The sequence below is a fragment of the Danio rerio genome, chromosome 8, assembly GCF_052040795.2.
Source record: "Danio rerio strain M-AB ecotype USA chromosome 8, GRCz13ab, whole genome shotgun sequence".
NCBI lineage: Eukaryota > Metazoa > Chordata > Actinopteri > Cypriniformes > Danionidae > Danio > Danio rerio.
In genome coordinates this window covers 25,666,921-25,681,653 of record NC_141028.1, presented here as the reverse complement: position 1 = coordinate 25,681,653, position 14,733 = coordinate 25,666,921, and the positions used below count along the sequence as shown (strand labels likewise).

At 37.4% G+C, this 14,733-nt stretch overlaps 1 protein-coding gene and 4 non-coding genes across 6 annotated transcripts; 2 read left to right on the top strand and 3 right to left on the bottom strand.

The window, feature by feature from the left end:
* Nucleotides 1-46: 46 nt before the first annotated feature.
* Nucleotides 47-119, bottom strand: trnar-acg (transfer RNA arginine (anticodon ACG)). The gene has a single exon. It is a non-coding gene; the product is annotated as a tRNA-Arg (tRNA).
* Nucleotides 120-722: 603 nt separating this feature from the next.
* trnaf-gaa (transfer RNA phenylalanine (anticodon GAA)) lies at nucleotides 723-795 on the top strand. The gene has a single exon. It is a non-coding gene; the product is annotated as a tRNA-Phe (tRNA).
* A 217-nt stretch (nucleotides 796-1,012) lies between these two features.
* Nucleotides 1,013-1,085, top strand: trnav-cac (transfer RNA valine (anticodon CAC)). The gene has a single exon. It is a non-coding gene; the product is annotated as a tRNA-Val (tRNA).
* A 627-nt stretch (nucleotides 1,086-1,712) lies between these two features.
* Nucleotides 1,713-13,593, bottom strand: tbc1d25 (TBC1 domain family, member 25). Of its 2 annotated transcripts, NM_001128236.1 has the most exons (7): nucleotides 13,267-13,593; nucleotides 8,424-8,533; nucleotides 7,986-8,140; nucleotides 5,798-5,922; nucleotides 5,249-5,437; nucleotides 4,767-5,042; nucleotides 1,725-4,681 (listed from the first exon to the last, which is right to left on the bottom strand). In NM_001128236.1, exons 1-7 carry the CDS (start codon nucleotides 13,309-13,311, stop codon nucleotides 2,990-2,992), a joined length of 2,592 nt encoding a protein of 863 aa, NP_001121708.1. In that variant the 5' UTR covers nucleotides 13,312-13,593; the 3' UTR covers nucleotides 1,725-2,989. The 2 variants fall into 2 exon arrangements, with proteins under 2 accessions (XP_087119561.1, NP_001121708.1); XM_087263435.1 differs by lacking the exon at nucleotides 8,424-8,533 and having other exon boundaries at nucleotides 1,713-4,681; nucleotides 13,267-13,441.
* A 403-nt stretch (nucleotides 13,594-13,996) lies between these two features.
* On the bottom strand, nucleotides 13,997-14,068 carry trnah-gug (transfer RNA histidin (anticodon GUG)). Its single transcript has one exon. It is a non-coding gene; the product is annotated as a tRNA-His (tRNA).
* Nucleotides 14,069-14,733: the final 665 nt, after the last annotated feature.

The following is a 14,733-nucleotide window of genomic DNA, read 5'->3' as shown; positions in this document are numbered from 1 at the left end:
GAAGTTACATTTATAAACCTGGTTAGTCAGGTAAAAAAAAATGAATCGAGCCAGCCAGGAGTCGAACCTAGAATCTTCTGATCCGTAGTCAGACGCGTTATCCATTGCGCCACTGGCCCGACGAGTATACATGGAACCACGTGACTCTAAATAGAATGGATACTAAACTCAGTCGTGTTCCGCTCTCTGGCGGTCGCATTTGTTTGGTAACAAAAAATATTGCTACAGTACCTCATTCCGACCTGCCCACAGAGTGATTTAAATCAATAACATTCTACCAATCAAGTCACAAAAAAGATCCTACATGAAGTAGCCGCGGCTGTAACTTACCCGTTCTAGACTTCCACCTTTTCGTCCGTGTACGAATGAGGCGGCTCATTTTTGAGAGCAGGATGATTAAATAGGGGCAAGTTGGAGGTAAAATGTGTAGAATGTTAGTCAAGAGATCCCTGAATATTTCCGAAAGTTGATAGTTGACAATTCTTCGGCGAGGTTTGGTAACTACAGATTCGACCGCTAGAGGGCGGTGCAGCATTTGAAATTAGCTCTACGGAAGTCTTGACCGTTTAATCACTAAACATTTAAAGCAATCGAAAAGGCTAAGTGTTTGAACGACAAGCCATACATTTTGCAGAATTACGCCAAATTATATAAAGAATCTGATGTCACCGTGGTCGCTACGTATGGATACGAGAAAGCATTTCTACGAGTGTACATTACCAGCCGAAATAGCTCAGTTGGGAGAGCGTTAGACTGAAGATCTAAAGGTCCCTGGTTCGATCCCGGGTTTCGGCATTTTGTTACTGTCAAGGAACACACAATACAAGGTCTGAGTAAACAGAGTATATGTGTCTGTATAAAATACAGAGGTAACTGTATTTGTCAGTTGTCTTTTTGTTAAAGGCCAAAATTAATTGTGAATACACGTGTTCCCTACCCCTGATGTTTTAAAAAGCGCATACGTCATATGTATACGTATTTTTAAGCCCCGCCCTCGATTACACGTATAACCGTTTCCGTAGTGTAGTGGTTATCACGTTCGCCTCACACGCGAAAGGTCCCCGGTTCGAAACCGGGCGGAAACAATTAGTATTTTATTTGTTTATAATTTTTTAAATAATTATTACTCTCTTTAGGATAAATCCATTCCAGTTTTACTACATGAATATTGTAGTCATTCTATTATATGCTCAAATGGCTTTTTGCAGTAAAAGTAGTGCCACCATAACTAACCAAACATTTTTTAACATACATAATCAAGGCAGTATGAGACGTTCCACAGAACAAAAAGACTAATGTGATCACCTTAAATCAATGCGTTTTGGGGCTTTGTAATGTTTAACATTTTCATTCATTTGTTTAATTTTTTTCGGCTCAGTCTCTTTATTAATTTGCCACAGTGAAGTAAACTGCCAACTTATTCAGCATAAATTCAAAGCGGATACCCTTTCAGCTGCAACCCATCACTGGGAAACATCCACACAAACTCATACACATACACCACAGTCAATTTAGCTTACCCAATTCACATATACCACATGTCTGGAAACCGAAGCACCCGGAGGAAACAAGTGCCAACACGGGGAGAACACCACACCAAAATGCCAACTGACCCAGCCGAGACTCGAACCAGCGACCTTCTTGCTGTGAGGCGATTGTGCATGTTTAACAGTTTTTATTTATTTATTTATAAAATAATTATCATTGATCAATGAATATTCAGTGAATTTATTATACAAATAGGAGTATTGCAAGCATTCAGTCTAGCAAGTCTCTCCGTAGGGTATGAGCAAAATACTATCATACAGAACCAAATTAAAATCAACATACATATCCTATACACATTGCAGAACAGGAATCATAACTGTTCCTCTTTCCAGGAAAGGCCTTTTTTCAGTCCATTTGCAGGTTTATAATTGTAGCACTTAGAAAAGGGAGAATAAAAGAACACTTGGTATTAAGACAAACAGAAAGAGTCTACAAGATCTCCAATGAAAAGCATTCTGCTAAAGGCATTAAACACTTTTGTAATACTTATGTTTTTTGTTTATAACAGCTGGGATCCTTGATTGTTGCCTTTTGAAGACAAAATTATGGCAACAAAGATGGATGAAGGCAATTAAATTATATTTACACAAAAATGGCTAATTTACTGAAATGAGGCATATCCGCAACAATGGTCAGGATGAGAAACACCCAATTACCAGCCATTCTCCATTTGGATAGGAGTTTCACAACTTGGGCCAAATAGATGTTACACACTGTAAAGGAGGAGAGTTCTACTAGTATTTCAGAGATCAAATTACGATTAGGGTTGAATGTTACCTTTTCTACAACTGAAGGTTTCACATTAATGGGATACTGGATAATGCATCAGCACCTTCATGTCTTGTCAAACGTCATGAACAAATGAAAAGTCAAGGCTTAGGGTTTGTGTAAAGCACAACTGACATTGCATACCATATGCTGATATGCATACTGTTGCTGCTGGCAATGTCAAATAAACTTAGAAATAAATTTCCCAGGGTTTCATCTCAAAAGCTTAAGTAAACATTCTCCTCTCTACAACAAGTCACGATAACCTCTGAAGAAGTCGAAGAGACCCTTTTCATCTATAGTAAATATTGCACACAACGAAAAAAAAAAACAATCTTGTTGCTTTGTCTCTGGAAAGTGAAGCTACTATAACAGGTTTTACGTGTCCACAATGTGCCTTTTGAAAGTGTTATTTACATAATGAAATGAGACACTAACTGGCCTGCCCTTTTAAAGGATAATAAAGTGCAATTAAAAATAATACAGTACAATAAAAGGGCTTGACTTGAAAAATTGGAAAGGGATAAAGACAAAATGAGAAAGTAAGCTAAGTCACTAAGCTTTGGTTGTTAAAGCAAATCAGGTTCAATAAAGCATGTGTAAAGCACAAAGGTATCCTGTGACTCGGCAAGGTGATTCTGGGTTTCTGGAGAAGAGCTACTACAGATCAGAATCAGGAAGCAGAGGGCGAGAGGGCAATGGGAGTTGTTGGAGAGGGAATGGTATTTGCCAGATTATAAGTTGAGTTTGGGAAGGCACCCTGAGAGGGCTGTACATTGAGGAAAGGGGGCCTAGTGCTGGGAGTTTGGGGGGATGTCGCTGCTGTGGTTGGGGAGTCCAAGCTGACTTCGTCCCCTTCCTCCGAGTCCCATACCTCACTCTGAAGGTAGTCTGCAAAGAGGGCTTTGGCTCGCTGCAGAATGCGCCCAAGGTTGTGGCGACGGACCAGTCGGTCAAAGTGCATGGCCAGCTCATTGTAATCCAGGCTGTTTTTAATAATGTGGTCACGGTGTTCTAGAAGGATAGAGAGGCAAAGGAAAAGCATAAATGGATTCCCTTTCCCAAATTCTTGGGGAGGGGGGAGCGAGCAGGGCTTAATTCCACCTCCTTCTGGCTTGTTTGTGTTTGGAGAACTTACGCCAGACCCAGTAGGTCTGCAGGGTGAGGGGAGATTACTGGAGAATGCCTTGGGCAAAGACGGGGACTTACCGAAGGATAAAACAGGTGATGAGAGAAGAGAATGATTGTAACCTTGTGATGGAGATGCCAGTAATGATTTCCCTGGAACCACTGATGGGGACTGAGCCCCAGTTCCATTTAATACAGGTTGCGAGGATGCAAACCCCCCAGAAGGTTTATCAGGAGACAAGGCTTTTTCTCCACTAGAAGAAGAGGATGTGCATTTTGACAAGGCATCAGGAGATGCTGTTCTCCAACTGGATGCAGAATTAGATGACTGATTGGAGCTACTTTTCCAGTTTGGTAGACCGGAAGGAAGAGTTGACAGTGGGGAAGCTGCCTGACCATTAGGTGAGTCTCTCTGTCCAGGAGATGATGGTGTAAGATTATTGATAAGAGGTTCCTGCTCTCCTGGGTCGTCCTCACTCTCCTCTGTTGACTGGCGGACCGAGAATGGCAGCGTGGAGTGTGCTGACTGAAACTGCACTGGAGATAATGTGGGATCAGATGAGTCATTTTCATTCACCTCAAAGCTGTCCTCAGTACGGCCATTATAGTATTTGAATTCTCCAAAACTCCCCTGCTTCTCAAATGAAGGAGGCTGAGCAGGGATGTCATTCCTGACCATGCTTTCAACATCATACTCTCCTTCGCCTTCCTTCCGAGGACCTCTCTCCTCCTCCATGACCAGGTTACGTTCACCATCTGCCTCTTCTCGAGATGGCCTTAGCATATGACGTCTCCTCTGCCTTTCGGTCTGCTTCTCTTCCATCTCCTCCATGTCCACATTGTGTGAGCCATCAGACTGATCTGCCTCAAACGCTGGCCCTAGAAGCTCTACCTCTGTCTCAGGGGGATCGGGTGGCAAGGAGCTCCAGGTGACCTCCAGCATTCGAAGGGCATCATCAAAAGCAAATTCACGCTTAAGCTCCAAAAGAAGCCAGCGGTAACAGAAAAACAGATCATCAGCACCTTTCGAGACTAGGTAGGAATAAAACTCTGGGTCTGAATACTGCAGAAGCAGCTTGAGATGTTGGAACTTAATGGACATAAGTTGTCCGTCAGGGCGGAAGTTGCCTTCAAGTCGTTTCATAATGCCACAGAAGCAGATAAAGGCATGAGCTTCATTGTCCATGACGGCAAGGATTGGCGAGGCAATGTCGCTCATGCCTTGACAATAAGACACCTAAGAAAGTAAACAAGGACAGTTTGTTTTTCACAGAGGTATAGACAAATCCTTGTGTGATCAAAGGGTGTAACTGCATGTTTACCTGTGGGTGTGTAATAGCAAAAGTGGTGAGAAGGTCTGTCAAGGCGGTTAGATGTGGGCTGTCCTCTGAGCCCGCGTAGTAGGGATGTGCTCGATCTGTTCGAAGAACATCTTTCAGAACATTTCCCCGAATAAACTCCAATTCCTCTGAACTGACTCGTGCTGTCCATTCACTCTTCAGCTGGTCGTACTCTCTCGTTTTCCGCTTCATGTAATCCATTCTCTCCTGCCCTGTGAGACCATCTGGGTACACATTGAGAAGGTACCGCCAAACAACCTGTCACAAAAATACATAAATGAAATGTGAAAAGGAATGAAAAAGATGATGATATTTAACTAATACAAATACAAATTATTGGGCAAATATATTGTTTTCATGAGTTTTTAAAAATGGTTAGATATTAAAACACCAATCACAACAACTTTAGCATCTCGTTGGCACCTTCATATAACAGATAATGAATGGTAAGCCAGTCTGGTTACCTTGCGTAAGGATGACTCAACTCCACCATGATAAATACGAAGTCTGAGTTCTTCTGGTCGACTCAGCTGACCTTGGCTGTTCAGGTAATTGTGAAATTCAGCATCACTTAAGGGAGGCTTGAATGGTTTCACTTCCTCTCCATAGGACCAACTCAAGGCCTGCTGCACACGCGACAGAGTACGACCCACCTAAAAGTGAGGAATAGATAAATGCAAAAAACTATTCACAAATTTTTCTACCTGAATTTTGGTATTGGCTGATAGAAAGCTAGAAACAATCATTTCAACCACAACACTCCCGAAACTAAATTATCCATCTATAAGGATATGCAAAATAATCCTATTCTCAACCAAGTTAATCAGGGTTTTTTTCCAGTACAATGCAGCAAGAGCAAATAAGATTTGACTTTCAAGGACACCAGAAATATCCTTCAACTGTTTAATTGCCATGAATTAAAGCATGAACTCAGCAGACTGTGAACTTGACCGAATGCAACAGGCACTTAGTAAAAAATGCAGCCTGACAGGGTGAAGAACATCATGAGTAACCTGGGAAAGCAGCGACTGTGTGAAAGGAAGTGCAGCGGACGCCAGTGACCTCTTCTCTCCCTGTAACTGGTCTGATCCAATCACATCCTTAGGGCTGATTATGTCCCAATCCTCCAAAACAGGACCTTGGGATAAATATGGAGGGGGGATAATTACAAAAAAAGCAGCTTTCCAGACTACATACATTTTAAAGAAGCACTTAGGGATTTATATACAAAAAAAGATATTTACAATCAACATCCAAAACCAACAGAACACTCAAAAGACAGGCTGTTTTCACTGCTCCAACCTCAAATTCATAAATGGATTTCAATTTTCAACAGTGTTTCTGAAAAACCACAAACCACTTCATTCATGTTTAATTGAAGGTTAATGTGAAATCTTTGTAAAATAATTCCTTTGCCAAATATCTTCTAATCTTCTAGACGTACTGGGAAAATGTACATTCTTAAGAAAATCCACTCAATACTTTTAATTACATGAAAAATGTATATGTACCATACAACATGTAAGATTATATACACTACCTGTCAAAAGTCCTGTTGTCAATCCCAGTTATAAGAGCAACAAATAAAAACTTGACATCTGGTTGATCATTTGGAAAAGCGGCAAAAGGTAGATTTTTCAGATTAATCATCTGTTGAACTGCATCCCAATCATCACAAATACTGCAAAAGACCATTTGGAACTCGCATGGGCCAAACATTCTCACAAAAATCAGTCAAGAATGGTGAAGGAAAAATCATGGTTCGGGGTTACATTCAGTATGGGAGTGTGCTAGAGATCTGCAGGGTGGATGGGAACATCAACAGCCTGAGCTATCAAGACATTTGTGCTGCCCATTACATTACAAACCACATGAGAGGGAAAATTCTTCAGCAGGATAGCGCTCCTTCTCATACTTCAGCCTCCACAAAGTTCCTGAAAGCATAGAAGGTCAAGGTGTTCCAGGATAGGCCAGCCCAGTCACCAGATATGAACATTATTGAGCATGTCTTGGGTAAGATGAAGGAGGAGGCATTGAAAATGAATCTAAATAATCTTGATGAACTCTGGGAGTCCTGCAAGAATGATTTCTTTGCCTCCAGATGACTTTATTAATAAGTTATTTGAGTCATTGCAGAGATGAATGGATGCAGTCCTCCAAGCTCATGGGAGTCATACACAATATTAATTCTTTTTTCACTGCACCATGATTTTATATTTTACAGTGTACATCATTTCTGTTAAGTGACAAGACTTTTAAGCAAAGTCAGACCTTTCTGTCCTAATTAAAAAAATTAAAAATCAATGAGCGCAATCTAGAGGCCTTTGCCTTTTATATAAGCCACTTCCAAATGAAGGATACCAAATTATCAAGTCAAGTTATTATTTGTTGTTCCTAAAACTTGAATAGGCGATGACTTTTGTCAGGTAGTGTATACACTCACTGGCCACTTCATAGGTTAAACTTGCTGTAAAGCATCATAATTAGAACAAAATGTTATTATCACTTTGAAAGTAGCATGTTTGTTGATGCTAGATGGCTAATCATAGTGTTTCTGCTGACCTACAAAGGACTTTCATGTACTTCCAACTTTAGGGTTAACAGAGAATGGTCTGAAAAATAGAAAATATTGAGTGAGTTGCAGCAGATATGCTACAGCAGCAGAAGAGCACACCGGTGCCACTCCTTGTCAAGCAATAACAGCAAACAGAGGCTTCCAAGCAGGATAATGCACCTTGTTACAAAGCTTAAATCATACCAAACTGCTTTTCTGAACATGACAATGGGATCTCTAAACTTAGCCTCCGCAATCACAAGATTCCAATGCAACAGAGCACATTCGGGATGCAGCGCGATGTGAAATTGCATTATGGATGCGCTTTAAAGAAATCTTCAACAATTGGGTGATGCTATAATGTCAATATAAACGGAAATCTCTGAGGAAATGCTTCCAGCAAAGTTGGTTATAACCCGATATTAGCAAGGTCTACCTTATATAGTGGCCAATAAGTGTACACTTAAATTAGAAAGACACTCCAAATGCATACATACAGTTTTAAAATAATGCTAATAATCTGAAATGAATAAAAAAAAACCTATAAAATTATCAATTAGTTTGGTTGATTGGTTTGTGAATAATAAATTAATTTGGCGATCTCATAAAGAAGTGAAAGCAAACTAGAGGATCTACAAATCACTCACTGTCCTCTGATGGTTTGATGTCCATCTTGAGCTGAAGGTAAGGCTTTGCTGCACTGACAAATGCAGCATCTAAATCCCAGTCAGACAGAAGAGACACGTAGACCTCCACACCAGCACGATCACGAGACAAGTAGCTGATCCCAAAGTTGCGTTTCCTAAGGAGATCCAAAGAAAATGGACTATCAATACTAATGAGTTTAATTGTTATTTGGTTACATGTGAAAAATTGAAATTAAAAGTTATTTTATAAGTTACAGAACCCAATGTCTGGGTCTAGGAGAAACAAAAATATATCATAAAGACTTTTGTCTGTGGTATATTTTTTTACATTAAATCAACACATAATAATGCGAAAATATTGCTGCAAATTTTAAGAATTTACCATTATTAATATATTTACCATTTTTAAATCAAATAAATAGGCTATTTCACATTTACCCATTGAGCTCAAAGGCTCTAATCAGGATATGTTGCAACACCTCCAATGAGGTTATTTGGGGATCTACAGCAAAGGAGCGGAACTCCACCGGCAGCACCCCTTCGCACTTCTGCAATTTAATAGAAAAAGAGAAAGTATGGAGTAACACTACGATTTTAGAAAGACAAAGAAAACAGACACATTCCTTGTATTACATATGCATATTTATTATTTAGGTCCTAAAGGGCTAATTGATCTATACTCTGAAATGCAAATGGTCTGAATAAGTGGCACATTATTTATTCAGGTGGATTAATTGCCTGTTGACTATCTGTCTGTGTTGCAAACAGCCGTGGGAAATGGGTTCTGGTGTAGCATGTGCTAAAACATTGCCACAAGGTCATTTGTCACAAGCGGGGCATACTGCAGCACATCTGTCGAGGATCACACTGAGCCTCAATTTATGTATTATTCAAAACATTGTGACTTGGTTTGCCATCTGAAACCACTGACACTTTAGTTCTGGAAACAGGATACAAAACCTTAATCCCAATTAATAAATGTAACAGAAATATTTATTCTTGAGTCTTCTGTTTCTGATATTTTACAGCGTTACTTTGGTGTTAGTTTAATTATTTTACTTTTTTGTCAATGTCAAATAAGTTTATTTGTTTATATATATATATATATATATATATATATATATATATATATATATATATATATATATATATATAGAGAGAGAGAGAGAGAGAGAGAGAGAGAGAGAGAGAGAGAAACTTTTAACTTGTTAATTTTACTTGGATATACTTGTTTAAAACAATTTTCATAAGTATCAACAGAATTAAGGCTCTCAAAGGGCAGTAAAATATGCTTGCCAATAGGGATGAACCGATACCACCTTTTACAAACCGATACGAGTACAAGTATTTTAATTTGTATACTCGCAGATACAGAGTACCGATTCCAATACTTCTTAGATTTGTTTTCAATGATTTGAAAGGAGGTTAAGTTTTTGTCTGTAGGCTGTTCCAAGCCAAAAATACACACACACATTGTTAATAACCTTGTAAATCAATAGACCTTATCGATCACCAATTAAGAATGGACATTTGAAGGATAATTATTCCTTGCATTCCACTGACACGTGTCCACGACTTCACACATTACCTAATCAAGTGTGTGAAGTGTACAATACCTTATGGAGTCACTCTCTTGACATTGCATATTGGGGACACATAAAACCCTGTTATGTGCGGTCCTGTCATTAATTTGCGAGATGGGTAATCAAAAAGTAGGCTATATAATGTTTAACTATAGGGTTGGGTCTGGGGTGGATAAGATCAATAGTTGATTATGCAAACTTTGACTACTTTCTGTAAAATATTAAGATGTTTTAAGCAATTTTATCTTGAAATACTGCCACAAATACGTATACTCTCAAAGGACCATATTGTGTATTCGGTTTATTCTTCAATAGTATTGCTATTAATGTATTTTAAATGCATTATTTATAAGGACTAAACTATTTATATATATTACATAAATGTATGCATTAAGACATTGTCAGGTAGGACATCAAATCACATCCACATAGTTAAATACTGTTGAGTGGTATCAGCATTTCATGTACAATACAAGTATTTTAACTCCCGATACCAGATACCGGTATCGCTGCACTCCTACTTGCCAATACCCTTCAACAAGAACACAATGGAGTAACCTAATTTGCATTGATTATGTTCTACGTAATACTGTTATTTATGCATTGTTTATTAATATTTTAAAACTTATTTCTACATATAATTTTATTTTAGTCATGTTGTATTTTTCTTTTATTTGTTTCATTTTTTTAACTTGTTTAATTTAGTTTTTATTTACTATAACTTTTAAATCGTGAATGTGGTATTTTAATATTTATTACCCCCTTCATTTACAGAAAAAAAATTTCATTAAGGAGAACAACTAGGGCTGCACAATATTGGAAAACACTGACATTGAAATACTTTATTTTTCTACGATATATATTGCGATATTGAGTATAATTTCACCAGATGAAATGAATAGGTCTAATCGAAAGGTATTCAGAATTTTAGATACACTGGGCTGATTTTATAAGGTAGAGCATCATAATAAATCAATCAGAAACATTGATAAATACAGTAAAGCAACGATATGCTACAAATAAAATGCTCAGTGTAATTTTCAGCAACATTTAGTTTATCAAATGTAATAACAAAATGTAAAATAACATTGTAGTTTCCATTGCATATTTACATAAATACAATTCATCTTTCTTAAAGTTGAAAGCATAATTTTCTATGCCAGTATATTTTAAACTGACTTAAAAAAATGCCCACACAGTCACTGGCCTTTAAAACACACATAAATAATAAATGTTTTGGTACTGTTATGGTTAAACATTGCAATGACAAATCACTAGTGCTTTCAAATGTAGCAATGTGTCCTTTATGATACCAGTTTGACATTGCACATCCTGTGATGTGACTATCGCGGGTACGCATAGTGCAGTACCGATACTGAAACGATATATTGTTCAGTCCTTATAACAACACAGACTAAACATGGGTCACCGTCAGAAACATCTTAATGACTACTGAGAAAGCCACATTCACTAATGAAAACTGAATTGGACCTTCATATATTAAATTGTCAGTAAAAACAAAATCTTTTTTATTACAAAATGCCAAATACACAAGTTGAGCTTTTTCTCCCCAAAGGTCCCATTCATTCTCCTTCTCATATCAGTTGGAATGGTGGGCCAAATCAAAGGTTACCATGGGCCAACTTTGGCCCGCAAGGCCCAGTTTGGACATCTCTGTACTAAACAGACTAGCATTTTAGGCCAAAATAAAGAATTTAAATGAGTATTTATTTACAGAATGTAAACAAAATATTACAGATGTAATTTTTGAAAACTTGTTTTAAAATAATGGTCATCTCTAGACTTTAAAATTAAAGACAATTAAGCTTTTGTTCTACCTCTCAAAAACAGTGACTCAAGAAAAGGTGTCGTACAGGAGCTCTTTAATTAATCAAAATTTCACTGTGATTAAACTGAAAATTCACTGACCTAAATTCTGCACGTGAAAGAGCCATCTTAAAGAAACAGATGGATCACCATCAGTGAAATAGAAGGGGATTATATACTCAATTTTGTACACAGTTCTTCTATATGTGCCCGACACAGTTTAATGCAATGCAAGAATTTTTACAGAGCACACCACACTAATGCCAGATTAGCCAAAATACACCAAATAGAATTAATACTTGTAATAAGGGTCAACAATCTACAGCAAATCACACACACATGTTTTGATCATGTCCAAGATTAACAATGTTTTGGTCTAAAATATTTGACACTTTTGAAAAAAAACTTTAACATATCAGTCACTCCAAACCCTCTAACAGCAGTATTCGGAACTCCTTTTTTGGGACAAATTTGTCTTTAACAACACAGAACGTTGTTGCTTTCTCCTCATTATTGGCTAGGAGGCCTATTCTCCTGAAGTGGAAACAAACATCTCCACCTTTATATGACAGATGGATAAAAGACAGTTTTTAGTGTTTAAAGTTGGGAAAAAAATGGTTTTCATTAAAAGGGTCTTTAAAATCTTTTTACAAAACATAGAAACCTTTGTTGAATTATATTGACACTACTGATCTTGAAGCAGAAGAGGAATAAAGCTTTTTTTTATAAAGTGGCTCTGTATTTTATTTTAGTGGTTCTCAAAGCCCTGCATCTGAAACAACAGCCATACAGCTTTCAAAAGCATAAACAACACTTTTTGTATACGTTAAATCTGACTGAACACCCGAGAAATGACTGAAATACTGAAGCAAGAGGATTCAGGTTGATCATGTGACACTCCAGAGCAAATATGACTCACGGTCAAGCAAGTCAGCGGTATATACAGTGCTCAGCATAATTGAGTTCTCCCCATTTTGAAAATTAATATTATCATTTCTCAGTGAAATTAGGCAATGTATTTTGGTGCATTAAAAAAAAACAGATTTAAAGAACATATATATTTATTAAAATACTATTTAGACACTAAACATGAAAGATAATACAATTAAATTCATGCAAAATATTGACAAAATGTCAACTCAATTTTTCAAATATTTGTTTCTCTTGATTTTTCTTCTTTTACAAAATTGTATTTAATATTTTTCTATACCATTTAAATTTCAGTGTACTAGTTTTTGGACAGTCATCGTAAATTATTTTGTTAGATAAGCTCCTGATTGGCTTCAGCACTGACTAATGTAATGTACAAGCACAAATACTGTATAGCTTCCTATTAAAAATATAATTTTAAAAGATATGTCAGAGGTGTACTTATACATGCTGACCACTGTATTTGTGCGACAAGTTTTTTTACGCAAATAAGCATCTAATTATAGACCGTTTATAAACGGTTACATTTGGACACAAAAACAACAACGATGAAAAAACTGAACCGTTACTTCGAAATGAAAATATATTTCACGAAAATATCGCATGATAATTCAAATAATATAGTAATTATAATTGTTCTGATCGTACTGTACTGTAAAACATATTTTTATGATGCGGTCACGATTCGTAAACAACAAAGATGCCAACGAAGAAAAAGCGACGGACGTGAAGACTAGGGCTGATGAACAAACAACAATTCCCCACGACAGACGAACGATAACGTTAGACGTGAAACCAGACACTCGTGGCCTGACAGGACCGCTGTGTGTTACTGTGTTTTCATCCTGCCCGCCGTGTTGATGTGTGTGTGTGTGTGTGTGTGTGTGTGTGTGTGTGTGGTTGGGGTTTCTACCTGCCGCTCGCTCCCCAAAATTCCTCACCTTGACTTTGACACGAACTACCCCCCTCTCCTCCTCAACAGACATGGTGGGTAGTCCGCTCTAATGGTCTCGTTCAAAGATGGGATGTTGTCATCCAGAAGAAAAAAATGAAAGTAAAATAACAATGGATGCGGGTACCCGTTCTCCCCTCTCTTACTGCTTTGGCAGGTTCAATGAAAACTCCTCTAACAAGACACTCAAAAACAACCGACATCCTGCTGACACGTTTCAAAATAAAAGCCTCGCTGCAAGCAAAGCTAGAGGTGTTTCTTGTATAATACATATCTATTTTAATGATAATTCAGGTATCTGATAATCAGTGTTTCGTCTATGTAGATCCATAAATACAGACACTAACGACTATATCCATACCGAAGGCTTTCACGTTTTGAAACAACAGGATATGACGACACATTTGCATTACATCATTGGATTCATGAAGGAATGAACGATCTATGTGAGGAAAAAAACAAAAATCTTATGAAAATTAGAATTAACGACTGAACAAATGTCTGTTGGTGATTTAAAGCGATTTCATTCCAAATAATGCGTTATTTAAATTATGATGAATGTATTTGGGCAAATTAATATAACGTTAATAAGTCTAAGACTAAGTTATTACATTTGTATATATTAAAATGAATACGTTTAATGTATAGTATACGTTATATTGTATTGTAAAATGTATCAGCCACAGCAATATGAAAACGAATGCTTTGCTCTGTATATTTGCCGTGACCCGGATTCGAACCGGGGTTGCTGCGGCCACAACGCAGAGTACTAACCACTATACGATCACGGCGCGCTACTGAGCAGCTGCGCGTCTCAGGCAGATTCAGACCTTATAATTGTACAAAAAGGAGACGTGCGCGTATTTTCAAACATTTCTGGCTCATTTTTTTTCTTCAAATGTTTCTTACGCTCTCGGGCTGCCTTTGTTTGGCCCAAAAGTATAGTAAACACTTTTAATATCGTGAAGCATTATGTCCATATATATTTTTAGTAAACACTTTTAATATCGTGAAGCACTATGTCCATATATATATTTTTCTAAAGTTTTGATGAAAATGTTGGCAATTTGAAAAAATAACAACTTATTTTAAACGAAAGATATTTCATACCACCACAAACTTCTTTCCCGCACTTTAGATACATTTTTGATTTCGATATTTCTGTGAGGATATATGTCCCTCAAATTTATATTCTCTGTTATTTAAACATACTGTATTTAAAACTTCCACCATATTTAATTAACCTTTGATTTTAAAGCTTTTTTAATTTTGTGAAGTCTTTTTCTATTGAGACCTAAGAATAAAAACTGACTCATAATCTTACTTTTCATTCATTCATTCATTTTCTTGTCGGCTTAGTCCCTTTATTAATCCGGGGTCGGCACAGCGGAATGGACCACCAACTTATCCAGCAAGTTTTTACAGAGCGGATGCCCTTCCAGCCGCAACCCACCTC